At 35.2% G+C, this 20,126-nt stretch overlaps 2 protein-coding genes across 9 annotated transcripts in view; both read right to left on the bottom strand.

Annotated features, from left to right (window-relative positions):
- Positions 1-5,384: 5,384 nt before the first annotated feature.
- LOC149934831 (uncharacterized) lies at positions 5,385-17,331 on the bottom strand. 2 transcript variants are annotated; one of them, XM_090154758.1, is made up of 18 exons: positions 17,232-17,331; positions 16,170-16,654; positions 15,773-16,102; positions 15,298-15,678; positions 14,929-15,223; positions 13,325-14,855; positions 12,879-12,913; positions 12,706-12,814; positions 11,331-12,647; positions 11,024-11,273; positions 10,703-10,766; positions 10,591-10,640; positions 10,434-10,526; positions 10,280-10,383; positions 10,048-10,212; positions 8,367-8,588; positions 7,312-7,451; positions 5,385-5,663 (listed from the first exon to the last, which is right to left on the bottom strand). In XM_090154758.1, exons 2-18 carry the CDS (start codon positions 16,495-16,497, stop codon positions 5,540-5,542), a joined length of 5,538 nt encoding a protein of 1,845 aa, XP_090010884.1. In that variant the 5' UTR covers positions 16,498-16,654; positions 17,232-17,331; the 3' UTR covers positions 5,385-5,539. The 2 variants fall into 2 exon arrangements, with proteins under 2 accessions (XP_090010884.1, XP_090010885.1); XM_090154759.1 differs by lacking the exon at positions 17,232-17,331 and adding an exon at positions 16,870-16,902.
- A 264-nt stretch (positions 17,332-17,595) lies between these two features.
- The window catches only part of LOC149934829 (putative protein kinase C delta type homolog), a 138,053-nt gene continuing 135,522 nt past the window's right edge, over positions 17,596-20,126 (bottom strand). For 4 of the 7 annotated variants that reach the window (XM_090181146.1, XM_090181148.1, XM_090181147.1 and 1 more), the window contains 4 exons: positions 19,141-19,282; positions 18,480-18,668; positions 18,236-18,376; positions 17,596-18,159 (listed from right to left, as the gene is read on the bottom strand). In XM_090181146.1, coding sequence (XP_090037272.1) covers positions 18,013-18,159; positions 18,236-18,376; positions 18,480-18,668; positions 19,141-19,282 — 619 coding nt within the window. In that variant the 3' untranslated portion in view covers positions 17,596-18,012. Of the gene's footprint in view, positions 18,160-18,235; positions 18,377-18,479; positions 18,669-18,784; positions 18,924-19,140; positions 19,283-20,126 lie in introns of those variants that run through there. The other 3 variants (XM_090181150.1, XM_090181145.1, XM_090181149.1) reach the window with 2 other exon arrangements.

Genomic DNA, 20,126 nt, shown 5'->3' with positions numbered 1-20,126 from the left:
ACCCTGTATATCTCTAAATACGGCTGCGACCACTGATCTTTATCAAAGCTTATCTCCCAGATTCCGGACTCCCACAACACGCTCTTGCGGTTTGGTGGCGTAGTGATAATTGTCGACACGAATCTGAAATATTTCCAAAATATTTTCTCACGTGATTTTTCGTACTTAAGGTGAGCTAAAGTATACGACATAAGAGTCATTAATTGGGGGTTGCACAATGGACCTAGGGTCGAAGTGCGTGGCTTCCCACCCCTTTCAATAATAATAATAATAATAATAATAATAATAATACAACATATGTTTTTTTATCTTTAAATAACTTTTGGGGTTAATTGACTTGTTTTCAGCCGTACGATCCAAATTAAAACGCTATACGATAATCCGGTTCTGTGGTCTTCAGATCCATTGGGGGGTAGATGCAATCGGGGGCGGTTTTACAAAAATGTATTTATATAAATGTACCTACCACTTCCTCCACTGTCATACAAAGCATATATAATCGCGCTTGGTCACAATGTACTGCGCTGTAAAATAATGAAGAATTTAGATGTATTGTGCCCAGGTAATATGTTTAACTATAAGCAACATAACAGTACTAAGTATTTCTATTAACAAAACGTATCACCAGAAATACCTGTATTTCTGGTATCACCGAACTGATTTTCAGAGTTATTGCACAATCAAGGTTTAGTTCTCAGCACAGAGCCCCCCTAGTGTCTAAATAAACCTGAAGTAAAAAAAACTACTACGAATGAGTGGCGTAGCCAGAAATCCTTCAAGGGAGGGTTCATTCTATGTATACTTAAGAGGGGTAGAGAAGGGGGTAAAATTTGGGTAATCCAAAGTTACACCGAAACCCTCCCCTAATCTACGCCACTGCTACGAATCACAATAATCTGCTACTCACGATCTTCAGTTTGGTTTCAAGTCCATGTTGGAGCTGGGCGATTGTGTCAGTGTCGAAAAAAGGTTCGGTCAGGAAATTAGCATTAAAACAATAAGAAGTGTCATACTTATGGCTTTTACGTTACTTATGGTTTAATCCATTTCGAAATAAACTTCAAACATTTTGTTTCATAATTTACAACTTTCTTTATTAAAGCTATACTTTTATCAACATTATTTTCGCTACACACGAGTTCTGTGACATTAAAAATAAAGGAATCCCGTTTTTACCAGTTTATCAATTTGGCAATTTTTTGTCATCATTATAATATATTTATGTACAAATCTGCGGGAAGGGTGGCTTGGAAAACTCCTCCTGGGCCAAACCCCTCTGTTATTAATTACAAGGAACGCAAATCTTAAAATCATAATTTTGCCATTATTTTGTCAATAGAAACAAAAAAAAGAAACCATACAAATGTTTGGTTTCTCATAACGCACACATATAGATATATTTATATATATATAGTTATATCTTTTATATTTCTCAGTAATATAGACGATATGTAAAATACAAAAATATTGTCCTCACAAAATAAAATTAACGAACAATTTATAGTTTTGTGAGCAGCGAGGGGCTAAAATCGTGATTTATTTAAAAAATAATAATAAAGTTCAATGAAAGGGTTTTATTTAACTTTTTTCTTCTTATAAGCGCCTCCAAAGTGGGGAGGCTATATACGTTTATAATATACGATTTAGAATTTATAACATCTGCACTTCACCATCAGAAATTATATAACGAAATATAGAATTTACAATTTTTTTCATCAATGTGTTCCGCGTGCCTTTATACCGTAACGTGAATTATCTATGGATGAGCAAAAGTACAGAGCACCGTAACAGGCTTTTTTCTTCTTAAAAATATATACTGGATTATCAGAAACGTTTACCTAACCATTCAGACCACCCGAAGGTACGAGTTATGATGGTTATACAGTGATAATTCGCATTAACTTGACGTAAGAGTTAAAAATATAACTTATACGCCATTTGGTCTGATATAATACTGATTCATTAGTAATTTGGCCCAAAAACCTGAAGATTAACAATTTCATTAGATTTGTTTAAATTCTATTAAGTACCGTACTGCAGACAATACTTTCAATATCCTAAATTCATTTAACGGAAATAATATTATGGATTTAAAACCGATTTTGTGCCTTAACTAACTGATACATTTTTAGGGTTAAAATACCAAAGTGTTAACAATTTGGGAGTATAAATTGTATAGATGTTCAACAGGCATTTATAATTTGAAATATACGACGAAGTAAGGCCTTATGAAAATCACTAATGATTTGAAAATATTTTGAGGGAAAGGGTGGTTTTATTACGTGTCAAAACCAGAGCTGCCATTTTAATTCATTCATAGTGCAATAATGTTCAAAAGATATTATTTGCTCACCGAAAAATGCAGATCTTCAAAATACACATACCGTAATTACTCACTAAATATACTTCGATATTTTGAAAGCCTGCTTAATACCAACTAATTAATCGATATTTTAAAAGTATCTAGTTATAATATCTGTTTTGGGAAATCGTTTTAGTTTTAGATATGTACATCCCTAAATGTTTTGTTCTTGGAAAAAAATCATTATTAATGAATGATGGGTGTTATGCGTGTTGTGTATTGCAAAATCTAAAATCAGTCCACTTTGTTAAAAACACTTAAATGGCGCGTTATATCGGACGGGCAAAAATTTGTGCATTCCATAAAGCAATGGAAAACCAAAATCATTCCACTTATTTTAAAATATAACAATTTAGAATAACGCTTTTTATAATCTACATTTTACTACCTTTAATTGTTATTAATTAACAGGGTTCCAGCTCGGCAAGTTATTTCCAGTTTCTATGTGAGACTATTGTTAATGTTGTAATAGAAATTATTTCCTTTGGGAAAGAAGTTGTGATAACCAGAAAGAAAAAAAATATATATATAATATTGTCACACTTAAGTTCATATTGAATTGCAATTTAAATAACTTGTATAAAATCATAGCCCTAGATGTCTTAAGCATTGATAATTATGATCTATGCCAGTTATTCAAAATATTAAAAATTAAACATTGAATTTTGTTTTCAACTATCACTGAAATAACTTGCGAGACCCTTTGAATATTACGCTTTTAGAACAGATCCAATGAAATTTAATATACAATTGTTTTTATTCTACTTTTTTAAGTTTCTCAGTTTACGTGTAACGGTGTTCGGTATGGCAACAGACAACAATAGCCAATAAAACACCCGTTAATATAACTAGACTCATATCAACAAAGTTACACTTTGACAACTTTCAATATATATATATAAACATGTACAATTTGTTTTGAAATTATTTACATTAGCGCACGATACAATTATCCATGTTTTTTCCTAAAGTTTTGTTTACCCTGAATTGAGCGAAACTATCATTTATGTTTATCTATTTTTCATTATAAAAAATGTGCTTTTTCAAGTTTCAGTTAAAATGCCTACACTTTAACCATTAAAAAATTATAATTCAGAGGTAGTAATAAACTGTTTTCTTCTAAGAGGCTAAAAAACAAACTACAAGAAATAAGCGTGTTTATAATATGGTAATAACTATTACTTTAAATCTGGAGAAAAGGCTTAAAATTAAAAAAAGGCACCAGCTATATTTCACGCTTAAAAACTAAACTAATTACCGAATGATTTTTTTATTATAGGCCTTGTTTGAATTTCCAAAAATTTGTACTTTTTAAAAATTTTCTCAATTAGAACTTTTCCATCTTTCTCAAATTGAACTTTTTTTAGCGTATCACATGTAGAGTTTTACTGTTTATTTCATCACCCCAATCCATCCCTTAGAGCTTGCCTGATTTTTTTAATCATTCTTTGAGATCGTTTTGAGCATTTTTAACTTTTATTTTTTTATAATAAATATTCATTCAGTTTTATCTTTAATGTAAAAGAGAAAACAGAGGGGTAAACTTTCATATCTGTGTGTTCAATAGTATTCACATTTAAGTAAAATTTTGGACTGGAAACTGGTGGATATAAATAATATTCTAATACTGGTATAAAATCAGTCGAAGGGAGTGAGCCCTAAATATTTTTAAATGTTAACATCACCATGATTAACTGGGTTCGAAAATAACTTTATGGAACTATATCAACGTTTTAAACATCTAGGGTTAGGTTTAAAAAAAATGGAGAAACAATATCAAGAACATTATTTATAAAAAAACCTAGTTTCCATCACACTCTAACAACCTATCTAGACAATATCGCAACTCTGACATATTTACATGGATCGTGCAAATACATTTCCTTTGCCATAATAGAGTGATATATAGATATAATATGCATAGCAATATACATACATATCTAAACATCCCAAAACTATAATTTACCCAACCATGATTTTAATTTTCTTTTAAAATAGACTTGTATTTTTTTTTTAAATATATATCTTTATACCATCAAGAAGCTTTACAAACTTCGAGAGAAGAAACTATATATAGTCAGGTGTGAATTTGGAAAAAATTCACGATATAGTTTTATGATGTTAACGTTAACCCCAAGTAACAAATCACTAAATATATGATATATTTTCTCAACATTGAACATTTTAAAGTACTTGCTTTTTTATAATGGTAAATAATGGCACTGTTTTAAACCACAAATGTGAAAACTCTCATCTTGAAGCGGAAAAGTCAAATTGCGCTAATTCTAAATATCTTAAAAGGTCAATATGGGGTGAAGGAGTAGTTTGCAGTCTTACCACGCAGCAAGAGGAAGCAAGTTCAATCCCAGATTGTGGCACTGGGGAAAAAAATGCAAAAGTTTCCAAATTCCCTCCGAAATGGTTAAAGGAGCTTTCGCCTTTCCATAAAATCTTGCTGAGGTTAATGGTAATATCAGGTGGCCTGGTCTGTTGGCTCACATGGCATGAGCCCGGATATTTTGTTATAGCAGCATAGAAGGCCTATGGTGGTGCCTTAGGTATTGGCCCAGCGGATGGAGGTTCACTTTCATATAATGTATTCAAATGAAATTCAAAAATATAAAAAAATCATGATACTGGAAATTTGTCAGTTTCATAGAGAGGTCTAATCTAGCCCTGACTTACAAGAGAGAAAGAGAGAGAGTAGAGAGAAAAAGGAAAAAAATAAAGCTCCGTATTAAGGAGAACAAACTTCACATTCCCAAAATCATGAATTAAATTTTCAAGGACCTCAAAATTCGAGTTTAGGGGCATATTTCTCATTTAAAAGTCATTATTATGATTAGACTTAAGTGGTATTGCTTGTAATAAATTATAGAAACATTTAACTTTTGCCCTACTCTAATGAAATAGGTAAAAAATTAAAAATTTGTAGTGATATTTACACAAAAACCTATATACAGGAGAGGGATTTTCTACCCGCAATATAATTTTTTTCTGGTTTGCAAAAAAACGATATCATAATGCTTTTTCACGAGGGGAAAACAAACAAGCGTCAAATAGGATCGATTTAAAAAATTATAGTTCAACATCAAACTGCTAAAATAGTCTCAATATTTCCCATCAAGACTCTTTCCTAAGAATGACTGTACTACTATGCACTACAAAAGAGATTTGTCATTTTGAAGTCGTATGAGATTGAAATTGGCTGAGTTTGCCACTTGAAAAGCTGATTTTGTCAGCATCAGGTTGACGGTGACTTTTCATGTGAGCACTCCGACTTTTGACTTTCGGGAAAACCCTAACAAAGGAAAACATCCATGACTTATTCATGCTAGATACCACAGAAACTAACCAAGAGGAGTAAACATGTTTAAATATCAGGGTTAAAAAAACCCGTTTTTTTTGGTTTAAACCACACTGTGTTAAACCAGCCAACCCTGTTAAATATAATTGATTAACTTATTTTGTTAGATATCAGGGTTAGAAAAAAATAAAATCACAAACAGGGTTAACTTTGAATTGAAATTTTCAAAATGTCTAATAGATATTTTGAAAATTTCACTTCAAAGTTAACGGAATTACAGTAACAGAAATTGTAATTGCTTTAGCTCAGTCAGGTTCTATTAAAAGGGAACATAACCTCTTAGGTTTCTCTCAAAGGGTTACCATCTCTGGCATTCAATCCAATGGCCTTTAGACATTTTCACCACTGCTAAGTGGTTTGTTGCAGAAGCAATATAACCTTAATGATATCCTAAATACTCCTCCATAAAGCATTGGTATAATGTCTATAATATTGTTCCTCACTGAGCCACAATCAAACTCAATGGTGGAAAACTGCCAACAAGCCTACTATACAATGTGTATTATCAATGGCTCTCACTAAAAACTAATCACATAAGAGTCACACTTATGGAATTACATAACAAACTCATTGTTTCTGATACCGAGAGATTAAACCCATTTTAAATCACCAATCTGTGCTCAACAAGACTATAACATATACCAAAAGTAAATAGGGGGAGAAAGTCTATCACTGCCTTCAGATTTTACCTTCCACCATGCTTGACACCCTTTTTGAAGAGCTAGTGATCACGTGATATTTTTAACCAATAAGGATAGCGCATTACGCGCGAAGTAGTGCATTTGTGGTATTCCGGTCCGCGCTCAAGATGAAATTTTTTAATTTTATTCCCTGGCAACCATGTCACCACCTCGCAATTTCAAATAGTCTCTTTGTCAAATGCTGACCATTATTTCCTTCGATAACGAATGGTTTTAATTAATAATTACTATATCAATTGTAAAATAAACAAAAAAAGCTCGTTCAGTTAAACTTGCAAATTGTTAGGTCTTAACATCGTAGATTTACCAATTAGTCCCAATCTCTGCTCTTAAATGGCGCCACGCTGTCCACGATTTAAGTGAGCGTTATTCTAGTTACAGTTTATTACTTTTCAAAAGTCTTTATTACTTTTCAAAAGTCGTGTTATTATTTTTAAAATGTCGCATTTTAGTTTCTATCATATGTCTACTTTATTTAGGAACTAAATTAACCAAATTATCGAAAGCAAAAGTTTAATATTCACGTATTTTATAGATAACTATTTTTTATCGTGGCGGAGTACACCCGATACCATTGTGTTCATGTAAAGAGGCAAGGGGGAAGTCATTTCCGAAGCCCAAAATTTTTACTCCTCAAATAAGACGTCGTGCGGTTGGACCCAAGTGCCAGACTTTCTCCCCCTATTTACTTTTGCATATACATGGTGCCAAGTTCTGTCAACATCTTGTGACACAATATTTGAAGTACTTCAATGGCCCAGAGAGCAAGCATATACATATAGTACTAAATATAATTTGAATAGTATCGTTTTAATTAAAGTACCAACACATTACCAATAAGTCCACACTCTCCGCACCAGAAATAGTTAAAACCCACTTACTTTCCACATATCTTGCAAGGAAAATGACCAATTACAGTTCCTGTGTTGTCTCCAGTTGTGGAGGCAGGACTAGCGGAACGTCCACTTGGAGATCCAGCAGGACTTGGCAGCATAAATGAGATTTTGGCACTTAGCAAATCCTAGAACGAAGAACTTTTTGTAACCTTCAATTGCAAACAAGTTTCATTTTATAATTCTGAAGTCTTAAAACTGATTCTTAATCTTAGTAAAAGTTTTCACAATAATCAGCTTGAAGCCTAAAGCTAAACATATAACCTCTAATAAATTTTAGTTTTAATAGAGTAATAGCACTCCAAAGTTTTTGCCATAGCCACCATTTTATCTATAGGAAAAAGTGTGACAGACATTCTGAGACAGTGCCATTACTCTTATGGTCAACGTTAACTATTTGCTGCATGTTGGCTGACATCTAATGTAAGACAGCAATAAAAAGTGTGGATGCAAAAACTTATAAAAATTTCATAATACTCTAGTTGTTGGTCAACAAATTATTTTCATGAACTCAATTTTGATTGGTATAATTTTGTAGAGCTTGAACCTTACTGGCCACAATAATCATATAATCATATCAGTAAACCAGTTGTTAGAGCTGCCACCAATTAATTATTTTTAATTTAATAACAGAAACGAATCCCCAGTTTCGTTTTAGATCTAAATAGATTTTTGAATTAATTTTTAAACCACAATTTCTAAAAGCATATATCACAAATAAACCCTTAGGCTAGGTTTCCAAAGCTACGTGAAAAATGCCAGAGCTTAATGACTTTATGAAAATTATTAAAACAATAAGTGTCATCTAAAACTTGTAGAAGAGAGCAGCTCAATTAACGGATTTGTAATATGAAAATTATATTATTTATATTTACAGACGATTATAAAATAATAAGCCATTTTTGGTTTATTTTAAGCCAATAAATTATACAATCATAGTTACAAACCCTTATCATCAAACTTAAACGCTGTTTCAAATAAATTATGCTTAACTATAATATTATATTTATTAATAATCAAATAAAAAATATGCTGTAACTTACATTAACAGCCTCAAACTGCCCATCAATATCAGTAGTGGTGCTGGGCTGGTCCTCTTCATTATTGTTGTTGTTGTTGTTGTTAGACTTTGGACGAAGGTTATAGAAAAGTGATTCCTGCTCTCTTTTCCTCCTTAATGTTCGAACTCTTTTATACTCTTCCGGATGAAGTTTCTTCCAAATGTAATAGAACTGGACACATTCTTTCACGGTCTTTGTACCCAGCTACAATTATCCCGATAAAACATCATTTTAAATGGTATAGTTTGCAAGAGCATATCCGAATATGTTTCTTTGCATTTTGCATGATACATATTTTCTGTCACAAATCTAATATCATTGTTTTTATTGGTTTACACTCGTAACCCTCAGGCTAAAAAAAACGTTATGATCTAGCTTCTGAATTCTGGGGTACGTGGTGCGCCCAATCACTCTTTGGGTCTTTTAAAATGCAAGGTTGTGGCAATAAAATATTATCATTAGTTAGTTAATCGAGAATTTTCTTATTTTTAAAAGCTTTTCCTGAAAATATTTTTCTAATACTGGTTTTAGCCAATATTGGTTTTGTTTAAGCTGATATTGGCCAATACCGATATTAGAAAAATAGGATTAATTTTGATGATTTGATTTGAATGGTAAGTCAGAGTTTACTATATTAGTAAATTGAAACTATTACATATAGAATAAAATTTACTATAATATTGTATAATACGGTTAGTAAGCAATACGTTTTACTTAGCTAAGCCCTCCATTGAAATTAAGTTTAATGAGCTCACAACTTTGTGCAGCAACTAAAAAAATAAGCGCCTTCTTACAGAACTCCACGAAGTAAGTCATATTGTTTTTGATATTCAATGCTTGATGAAAACTAAAAATGTTCGTAATAAAAGGCATTGGTATAATGTATTTGTTTTGTTTTAATTTTCCTTTCAATAAAGAGCTATAGACGTCAAGAGGAGGTTAGTGGCAGTCTGAAGAAAACTAAAGGATTAAAATTAAAAATTATTAATTTTACTTTTAAGATTAGTTATATGTTCTTTAATAAATTTATTTAGAAATGTCTAGTACATTGCTATTTTTAAAATTATGGGGTTTTTTGAACGAAATTTGATAAGCAAATACATCCAATAATTTGGTATTTTTTTCGAAATACTATTTAATATTAGATCAGTTAACTGGCCCCTTTTTTTCATCTGAATTATTCTATCAAACTGTTCGAAATTCTCATTATTCAATTCCCAAAAAATGGTATTTGCACACCTCTAGTGTTGACTGATATCGTAAATTAACAGTTTCCTATACAGATTTTGAGAATTCAGCGATACTAATTACTTAACCGATATTGGAGATTCATTAAATCATGACTGATATCTAACCTCTTTCACAGAGTCATTACATAGTTTACTGGAAGTGTGGGGTAAACATGAATTAAAAGTCAACCTGTGGTAGCCGAATTAAGGAACGGGTTAGTGACGCAATCTGCCTTGTTTTTGAGACAATTAGTTTTAAAATATCGGGAAAAGATGCGACCAGATTAATCGGGAAAATCATGATTTCAGTAAACGATACCAATATCATATCAGTAAACGATACCAATATCATATCAGTAAACGATACCAATATCATATCAGTTTTGGCCAATCACTAGAAAATATAATCAGAGCTTTGTTGGAAAAAACATTACCTCTTTGGATATGCTAAAGAAATCCTTATCGAACTTCATTAACGCTTGATGAAATCCATCAGACTGTTCCGCTAACCATTTATCAGTTTCCAAATACTTGTAAGTTAGGAGCGGATGGTCTTTAGGAAGTTTGGGAATAGGTTCCATAAGTTTTAAAATAGCTTCCTGTAAAATAAACTTTTCTCAAGTTAGACTTGACAAGAAAATTTTAAAATTATAGTAACTTAAATACCTCAATATTTCCACCCGTTAATTGTAGTATATGCAAAGCGTATTCTTTATTTCTACCTCCACCCGCAACAACTGATGTGCAAGCCAATTCTAAATATGATTCAACTAAAAAAAAATTTAGTCTTCACTATGATGAAAGCGAAGTTAGAATTTACCTTCATCATCAGGGACTCCCTTGATAACTGAAGGATGCCACAGACGATCAGCTTTATCACTGCGCAGTTTAAGTTCAATATCACCCTTGCGGTCTTAGAAAAAATAATAATTGAATTATCTTCTTGCTTTCAAACATTCAATGTTATAAATATATACCTCGACAAATTGGTAAATGGGCTTGGAATTGGGAACCAATATTCACATGACTATCAAAAAACAAGTGTTTAATATAACTTATAATTTAAACCAAAATATAACAAAAACATACGGAAGAACGTCGGTTTCAGGAGTGTCTGAGACTTCTTCTTCAATTGGTTCTTCAGATAAGCTTACTATTCGAATAATTAAAGTATTTTTTATCTATTTCAATATTCAGGTTAGCGTTTAAGTCTATAATAATGTTCCATAAGCATGGCTTATTATAAATATTTTACTGAGTTTTTCACTTAATGAAGTCATCGAAGCTCAGTGGAAGTTAAAGAGTAGAGTTCGTCAATCTCAGTAAAAGTTAAGCTTATGAAGAAAGTGTTATACTTATGAGACAATGTTATAGACTAAACGATTAATGTTAAAATAAATAAAAACATACTTTTCTTGCTCAGCAAATTTGGTGTGATAGGAGCTGATTTGGGTGTGACATTCCCTCCGGATGAAGTGGATAAAATGTGCCAAAATAAACCAGGACCATTTCGAACAGGACTTAGCATAGGTGGAGGAGTATAAGGAGGGGGACTCAGAGTTTTTGTCTCAATTGAACATTCCCTCAATCGAGGAGATCGTAAACGGCTAGCAAAGACACCTCCACCACCCGTGTTGACATGAGGCGGGATAAACAATGGCTAAAGAAAAAATTTAATTGAGAGACAATTGATAATATCGCCTATTACCTTGCGTACTTCGGGTCGATGTTTCACTCTTGGTTTGATGGGACTAGTTGGTATGTTCACAGGGCTTAGAAAAACATCATCTTCGGTATCATCAGCTGGATTTGGCCAAACTGTATCATTCGGAACTTCATCCTTAACATTGATCATAAAATCGGGTGGTTTTTCAACGTGCTCTTCTTTCACTTGCAAAGTTGTTAAATTATCAGCAGGATTTTTCGGTAAGTTCCTTTTTGAATGTTCTAAAGGTGTTTCAGTTTCAATTGAGTCGTCTAAGAGAGCGTTAATACTGGGACACAAGGAAGAATAGGAATTTTCTATCAAATCACCCTCTTGAAAGACGGAAGTTGAGGGATTTGCCGAGTTATCGAGTAAATTACTATCATGTTCGTCATCCATGCAACGTTGATCACTTTGATTTTCATAAACAAGAAACTCTGAACCCGTGGGCAATGACGGATTATCCAGGGATGTAAGAACTAAATCCCTGTCTAAGAAAGGAAACTGGGTAGCGCACTGTTGATCAGAGGGTGTCGGGAAGGACGAAAACAAATCAACTTGACGGTAGGTTGGCGTACAGGGAAGTGACTCTGCTTGCACAGTCGTGTTATTTAAATAACTGTCTAAATCAAAATCCGTTCCACTAAATGTGGAGGAGAAAAACTGGTTGAAATCACCACCAGGATCAGAGCCTGTCCGGGTAGTTCTTCTTGCAGCAACTTTTTTTCGCCTCAAAAACGAGGCAACAGCACTGCTAACATGATCTGTACAGGGGCGTTTCATAGAAACGAAATGATCAGAGTCCGAATGCCGCCGATATTTTTCACCAACAGGGCGAGGCACTCTAAACTGGGGTTTGAACTGCGATGCGGGCAGTTTCGTTATGGCACTAATAGGAGAACTATCAGTCGTTTCTAAAGACGGGGGTTCCATCTGCATGATGGAAGAAGAGTTATTGGCTTCGAAAGGATTTTCGTGCAATGGATGATTCTGAAATTCATCACTGTCGTGTTGAGTGGTGACTAAAAGGCAGTCACTTTCTTCGTCTTCCAGACTAGGTGGATCAGGAATGGAAAGAGTATAACTTTCTTCTGATATGAATGGGAGATCACACGTTGAACTAGAGAGATCATTCATCGGCTCCGAAATAGGAGTTTCCGGAACAGACTCAGTCAATTCATTGGCTTTACCAATTCTTTGTTGTCTTTGTATAATTTTTTCTTCAATTAAAGCTCTAACATTAACACTGGCTGTTTGTAATGTAATCCCTGATTGGGAAGACACTGCTGAATTGGAAGATTTTTTATCTACTTTTTTGCCTTCACCCTCCTACCAAAAAAAATGTTTTTAATTTGAGTGATTATGAAACATACTTTACAACTTAAACCTTTTTGAAATATCCTCCGTGAAGTCTCATATGGCCATTAAGAGCTGGAACATTTTTGAATTTCCTCTGGCATAAACTACATTCAACAGCTTTCGGTAAATCACTGGAACTACAAACAAAAAACTTCTTGAAATATTTCTATAATTACACATAATCCTCAATATGAACCCTACCAATAGCTAGAAAGTGAATCTGGTTGGCATGAAACCTGTACAAAAACAAAATTTAATTTCCATACTTTAAATTAGAGATGTTCAAGTACTTTAAAATTGCGAGTACTCAAACGTGGACTAGCAACTGCTATTTTTTTAGGACGAGTACCAGAGTCATTTGCCAAGGTCTAGAAATAACTCGAACTGGACTAGAATTTAGGGACAGTGGTTTCCTTAATGGAGATCAACTGATCGTATTTAAAGTTATAAATTAAATTTAAAAATTTTTTGTTCAACTTATACTTTAGTAATAAGTTAAAAAAATGTGACTGACTTTTTTTATTCAAACAGCTTAGGGATAAATTTAGGACTCAAATAGGAATTGAACCCAATTTTTGTGGACTCGAAACCCAAAAAAACAGGATTCTCACACCCCTACTTTAAATATTAATTTCTCGCAAGCTTACCGCATTCCACTCGTCGTGGTCTTCAATGGCTTCATCATTCCCAGAAAAAGATTGACGAGAATGGTCCAAGATTTCAGATCTAGAATTCTCTTTGCTCTGATTGTTTACTAACGATTGTTGAGGGTCTACGGGTGTCAGAAGTTGTTGAAGCAAAGGAGCTATCATTTCTTTTTCTTCTTCAGCCTCCGTCTTTACAGTTAGGCTATTATCATTTTCACAATCTAAAGATCTTTCGCTGCTTGACAACCTTCTTTCATTATGGTGGGTTAAGTTGGATGAAGAGTTGGCTCGAGTGTAATCGAGAACCGACTGAAGATTAGTTCTTGATGGGGAAGACTGTCTATGATAAGCTTGGAATATCTCATTGGAGGTTACGCACTCGTCTAAGTTTGATTTATCGTGGTCAACCTCGTTTTTCACAATAGCACTATTCAGCGTCATTTTTTTATTAATATTGGAAGACAGCTGTTCTTCTTCCAGCTCTTTGGATCTTTTCAGACTTTCTTCAAACGTTTCATTCATTATCAAGCTTTGAAACGTATTTTGCCAGGAAGCATTAACATTCGCTGCATTATCTTGGCTAATTGTCACTATTTGGGCAGAATTAGTACAAGTAGTAGAGGCTACAGAGGTTAGATCAATAGCTTGAGACGAGTTATTGGGAGAATCATTTTGATTCAGATTTTGGTGCATTTGGTTTTGTTGTTGCAACTGGTTTCGAATTTGAAGCTGGTTTTGTTGTTGCAGTGGGTTGTGTTGTTGAATCTGGTTTGGTTGCTGTTGTTGAAGAATGTTTTGTTGTTGTTGAAGCTGGTTTTGTTGAAGAAGTTCATTCGCGTGAGGATGTTGTTGGTTCTGTTGCTGAAGCGGATTTTGTTGCTCAATTTGGTTTTGTGATTGTTGCAATAGATTCTGTTGTTGAAGCTGATTTTGCTGTTGCTGAAGCTGGTTGTGTTGCTGTTGAAGCTCATTTTGTTGCTGTTGTAGTTGGTTTTGCTGAATCTGATTGGAAGTTGGTAACTGATTTTCCCGATGCATTTGACTTTGTTGAGGCATTTGAGTTTGTTGTTGATGATGATGATTAGGAAGAGAAGTAGGGGGAGGCGGTGGAAGTGTGGGCGTTTGCTGAAATGCTAAAAATTGTAACTGAGTTGCAGCGGATGGTAAAATGGAACCCAATATTTGTGACAAAGTCGAAGTTTCTTGCGATAGAGGTGGGGCGTATCTAATTCTGTTGGAAGTAGAGTTGTCACCTCCGTTGGAAACAACTCGAGGAAGTCCGCTTGAAAAGGCAGATTGCAAAGAGTTTAAATTCAAGTGGGGAATAGTCGGTATGACACAGTTTGATCCCACTTGAACTGGAATTAGGGCGGTTGCGGTTGCACCAGGAAGATTTGGATTTGTGGAAGAATTATTATGATGGTTTTCTTTATGCCTTCTTAATGACCTAGCGTCACAGTAACTCTTGCCACATCCACCTACATCACACTCGTACGGTTTCTTATTTCTGTGAGTCAGCATGTGACCATTTCTGTTTCAAAAAACACGAAAAATGAAAAATACATACAATCACTAATTTTATAAAACTGAAAAATTAATCTTACAAATGATCTTGTCTTTTGAAAGCTTTGGCACATAACTGGCAAACAAATTTCCTTTCATCACTATGAGTTAATTTGTGCTTGGTTAATGCGCTGGAATTGCTAAACACTTTCCCGCAAGTAGGGCAGGGTTGGGTCCCTACTCTTCCACTCGGAGAAATTACTTTTGAAGGTTTAGGTTTCATTCTAAGTTTATCAGAAGATGAAAAATTAGATGCGGATGACCCACTACCGCCGGGTAAAGTGTTGGAAGTGCTAGTAGAAACTTCAGATGAACTTGTCTTATTTCCATCTTGGGCTAATATTCAAAGTAAGATTCCACTTAGGAATTTATATACTTAAAAAACAAATTTAAAGTGTACGCCTGCCTACCGTGTTGATTTGGTATGCTGAGTGGCCCATTGTTTGATATAACGCCAAGCCTGCTTCTTTCTCCAAAAGTATTGGTAGACACAGGCGGATCAAATGTATTTGGGGAAAGCCTAAGTGACACTGAGCTACCAGAGACGTCTAAGTATCCTTCTTGGGAAACTTCTCTATCGAGTAAATCTGGAAGCCTAATGCTGTTTGAATTGGAATTGTTTCCAATGCTACCACTAAGAAGTCCGTCTAAAGAATTAAATCCTGTTGATCCAGGAACTTCAAGACCTCCGTCATTAAGAAGATCCCCCTCACCAGCGTAAACAGCTGAACCCAACATGGCATTAGGCCCATTACCACCTTGGAAATGCAGAACATTTGGCCGAGAAAAACCTACACCAAGATGACCATCATCAACCCATTTATACTAAACCGAAATAATACCCTGAAGTTTAGAAATTGTGTACAGTAATTTTAAATTTTTTACCCGAAGAGACGATGGACGTGGCGATATTTGCTGTTGATGTAATAGTTGAATTTATGGCGCTATTAGAATATCTAGACACGGATGAAATGACTGATTGCGAATTAGGAATCATGATGATGCTTTTGCTTCCACCCGTCGCGGCATCCTCTTGAGCTTGTTGTACAGGTGTGAGGCGTTCTTTGATATATTTTTCTCTTTGAGCCAATTCAATTGCATCTTGAAGTGACACATCTCGCTGTCCTGACAAATGACTGCTAAATTTATTTCCGATATCGGGTAAGAATGGGTTTGGTGCAAACAAAAACATATTTTGCGGATCACCAGCATTACCTATTTAACAAGACAAAAATCAATTTCACAGTGAAAATAATGCCGTAAGAGTGACATTTGATTTTACCATAGTGAGAACCGAAATCACTCTGACCAAATTCAAGATTCGCTTCCAAAACATCGTGAGGAACATTTAGACTACCCATTCTAGTATTAGGCGGGAGCATCACGAAGCTTTGACCCAAAGAGAGCACGGTAGCATTTTGCTGACTCAAATCTTTTAAAGTTCTTTCGGTGGTCTGGTTGATTGGGGACGAAACTACACCGCTTGCGCTGTTTTTCAAGGAAGATGGCGACGAGGAAGGAGGTGGCGTGCAAGACGAGGATGACTGACGTTGATGTTGATGTTGATGATTTTTTGGCTGAGAATGAAGACTGGATTCTAATGATGACATTATAATGGGGTGTACGCTTTTTTATGCCATTCTGGCCAATCACAGTTGAGAGAGTTAGGCCGAGACCTTCTTCCATCCAATGCAAATGTTTGGATACGAACCAATATGGACTGATGATGCAAAGAATTCCAGTTGTATATACCCATTTCATATGGCACTAAAAGAATTTGAGGCTCACATGTAAATATATGCTTTTTTAATATACAAATAGAACTACTAACTCTAAAATATAAAAAAGATTTAAACTTAGTAAATCTACATTTATCAAGAGTAAATATAAAAGAAAGTAGTTAAAAAATGTTCTGGCACAATGAGCAATGGCAGTATGCCTAAGGCTTATGACAATGTTAGAAAAAACTGGTTTATTCGCACCATAAATATTTTCCTCATTTTACAATTACTCCGTTAATAAAGCACAACGTTAATTAAACATAACGCCACATTTTGAGCAATTAAATATTCACGGTCATAATCCTAAATGATAGGCCCTAAAGGATGACTGATTAGAGATTACTCAGTCTAGCAGTCAACCTTGTAGGCGCTAGGAGGTTTCGAGTTTCTCGGAACTCCGTAAACGCTTTTTTCGTTAGAAAAAACCCTAAACCTCGAAATTAGGCTTAACTCAACGGATGCAACCGCGATATATTTCGAACGTTGCACCTTGCAAAAGCATAGAAAAGAGAACTTAATGCAAGAAAGAAAACTTAGACAATAAGAAAAACTGACGCACAGACCTATTTTTGGTTGCAAAAAATTGTCATGGCCAAAATATTAAGCAGTCAAAAGTCGCAGCTTTCGACTTCGGGTTCAGCTCGAAGACATCCTCCATTAGTGTTAGCAAGGTGTTAGCGATAAAAAAAATATTTCACAACTGAACGCAACGTAGAGTAGGCATAGAGCGCCATCTGCTGAATCGGAGAGTAAATATTTCGAGATCCGCATCCTTTTCCATTAGAAAATCGTTTCCCATCCTCTTCCACTCATCAGAATCGCTAAACAAATTTCCTACTTTTTCCAAATCTTTCAAAAACGTTCTTTTCGTTTATCGCGTAACATCTTGTTTATGTAATGTATAGATCAAAAATGAACGAAAACATGTAAAACTTGGGAAAAATTTAATACTTTCTGTACATAAATTACTTATTGACAATGATATCGATGTATGAGGAAGAAAAAGTTTTTTCGACTTAATATTTACATAAACTTGAGAAAGGATGAGCTGGTTGATGCAAAATTACAATAAAAGGGTTTTGCGACCTTTTAAACTTAAGTAAAATAATCGAAGGATAACTTCTATTACAATTAGCAATTATCAGAATAATACTATCAACCTTTAAGTTAAATTGGACTCTTACTGTAAAGTCGAATTCGGCCACAATTCGGCTAAAGCTTCTAAAAAAACAGGCTTCACGCTTGCCGACTTTATATCCCGAAATTCGCGCGTAATTTTCTTTTAAAAACTATACGGATTGAAATATTTGTAAAATAACAACTCTAGGAAAGGGCGCGATTTCGTCAATCGGTCATGTTGGGATTAGTATAGCTGAATCCTTGGAACTGGGTCTGGTCCATCGAGACCAAAATCTGCGAATCTATGGGCGTCAAAACGGCCTTTTCCATGGTGAAATCGCTGTCGAAGTTGCTTACATCGGCTTGCGATTTCTGCGAAGAAGAAAGTCGATATTAGACAAAGCTATAATTCAAAAGAGACGATGAGAGAGATAAGAAGCGTTCTTACGAGTTTTGGTTTGTAAGGAGATTCGATTTCTTTTCTTTCCAATTTCTCCCAGTTGATGGGTCTGAAGAACGCCTGATCGCAGATATCGCCGGCGGGACACCCAGACATGCCTAATCTCTTATCCGGTTTCTTGTCCAGAAGCTAAGCGCGAGGAGAAGGCAAAACGAAAGAACCATTCTTTTCAAATGAAAGTAGCTCTCCAAAAATCACGGAAATAATCCGAAGATGAAAAAGACGTCCTTACGAGAACTAATACTTGTTTCGCCTCCTTGCTAAGGAACCTGGGGTAGAACACGTCCTCGTGACAAATAGACCAGAATAACTCCTCTTCGTCGGTGCCGTTGAACGGCGACTGCCCCACCAACATCTCGTACAACAAGACGCCGAACGACCACCAATCCACCGACTGGTTGTAATGATTTCCCTTTATAATCTGAAACATCGAAGGGGATTCATTTTTGATACATCGAATCGATGGAAAACGGTAAAGCGACTTTCACTGATAAAGAAATCAATAGTTCATTGGGAGTTAGAAGGAATTAGGCCCACCTCTGGAGCGATGTAATCGGGAGTACCGCAAAAAGTGGAGGTTTTGACTTCACCGTGGACTCCACGCTTACACATGCCGAAATCAGCCAATTTGAGATGTCCTTTTTTAGTTAGCAACAGGTTATCCAGTTTCAAATCTCTGTTAATTTCGTGGAAATTGGGAGCAAAGTAAAGAGATACTACTGGTTAATATTAACGTGCACCTAATCTCGTTGTATTCTCTATCATTCGTATTAGTCTAGGTCGATAAATCGAGAACGGGGAGCGTTAGATCTCAAACAAAAGCGCGCAATTCGCCGCGGTTAGTCGTGGTTAGAGCGAAAAGACCACTCGGGTCGTCGTGGTCGTTTACGTACTTCGGGACTCATATACTCGGCGGTGCCGCAAAAATTGCAGGGCAAACACTCTTCCCGATAAATGCGCAGAAGACACATCCCGAAATCAACGAGCCGGATGTGGCCGTCGGAAGCTATCATCATATTATCCAGTTTCAGGTCCCTATCGAAGCACCCCGAGAAAAAGCCACCAATCAAGAGAGAGAGAGAAATAAGAAAACATGGCGAGAGTGTCTCAAAATGGGAGACACGAAAAGTGGCAAGAATCGGAGTTAGGAACGACATTGATGGCAGCGACAAAGCTTAATTTGCAATCATTGTTATTTCGCTCAGATTGGAAGAGGTTTAAAGGGGAACGGTCAAGCTTTAACCATTTAGATAGCCCTATAGCCCTTTAAAAACTAAAATTTGTGGCGAAAACCGCATCAAAAAATATTAAGCGGTTAATTTTTAATAAAATAAAGAAATTTCGGGAAATTGAAAAGCGCGCGTCCGCCGCGACACCTGGTGAGAAATCGGTAAGACACTCCTTGCTTGATTAAAATTGAAAAACAATATAAAAGAGCGCGCTGCTGAAGACGCGAAAGATTTGTTTTGCACGCGCGGCGCGTTTCAGTTAAACGAGACCTAAGCCTAAATTGCGCGATTTCAAAAGTTAGGATAGTTGGCAAATCGCTCGCTAAGGTCGTGCTGGCGCTGGCGATACACCTTAAGATGGCGGCGAAAATTCAAACCCAAATACTGCGTTTCAACTTTTTGGGCCAAAAACTATTTTTTCAAGACAAAATAAAAAACGTCTTATTGATATTTTGATATGCAAATAAGGCGATATTTGGAAAAGCTTGTCCGTTCCCCTTTAATACAGAATATCAGAAGTTTATCATTTATCTCTTACGAGAGAAGTATCCATTGAGGAATTGAAAGGAAACACGCACCTTCTCAGGCTTTAAATTGCGTATGGATATGTACTAATTAATCAATTATTTTCCCTCTGTAATAGCGAGTTT

The sequence above is a fragment of the Leiobunum rupestre genome, chromosome 7 (assembly GCF_980474605.1).
Source record: "Leiobunum rupestre chromosome 7, qqLeiRupe1.1.hap1, whole genome shotgun sequence".
Classification (NCBI taxonomy): Eukaryota; Metazoa; Arthropoda; class Arachnida; order Opiliones; family Sclerosomatidae; genus Leiobunum; species Leiobunum rupestre.
This window is presented reverse-complemented; position numbering and strand designations above follow the sequence as displayed.

Coding starts and splice junctions, on each gene's coding strand:
- LOC149934831 (XM_090154758.1), bottom strand. CDS start 16,497: ATGTCATCATTAGAATCCAGTCTTCATTCTCAGCCAAAAAATCATCAA. Junction 10,213..10,279: donor TAACGGGTGGAAATATTGAG/GTATTTAAGTTA, acceptor TTTATTTTACAG/GAAGCTATTTTAAAACTTAT. Junction 8,589..10,047: donor TCTTTAGCATATCCAAAGAG/GTAATGTTTTTT, acceptor GGATAATTGTAG/CTGGGTACAAAGACCGTGAA.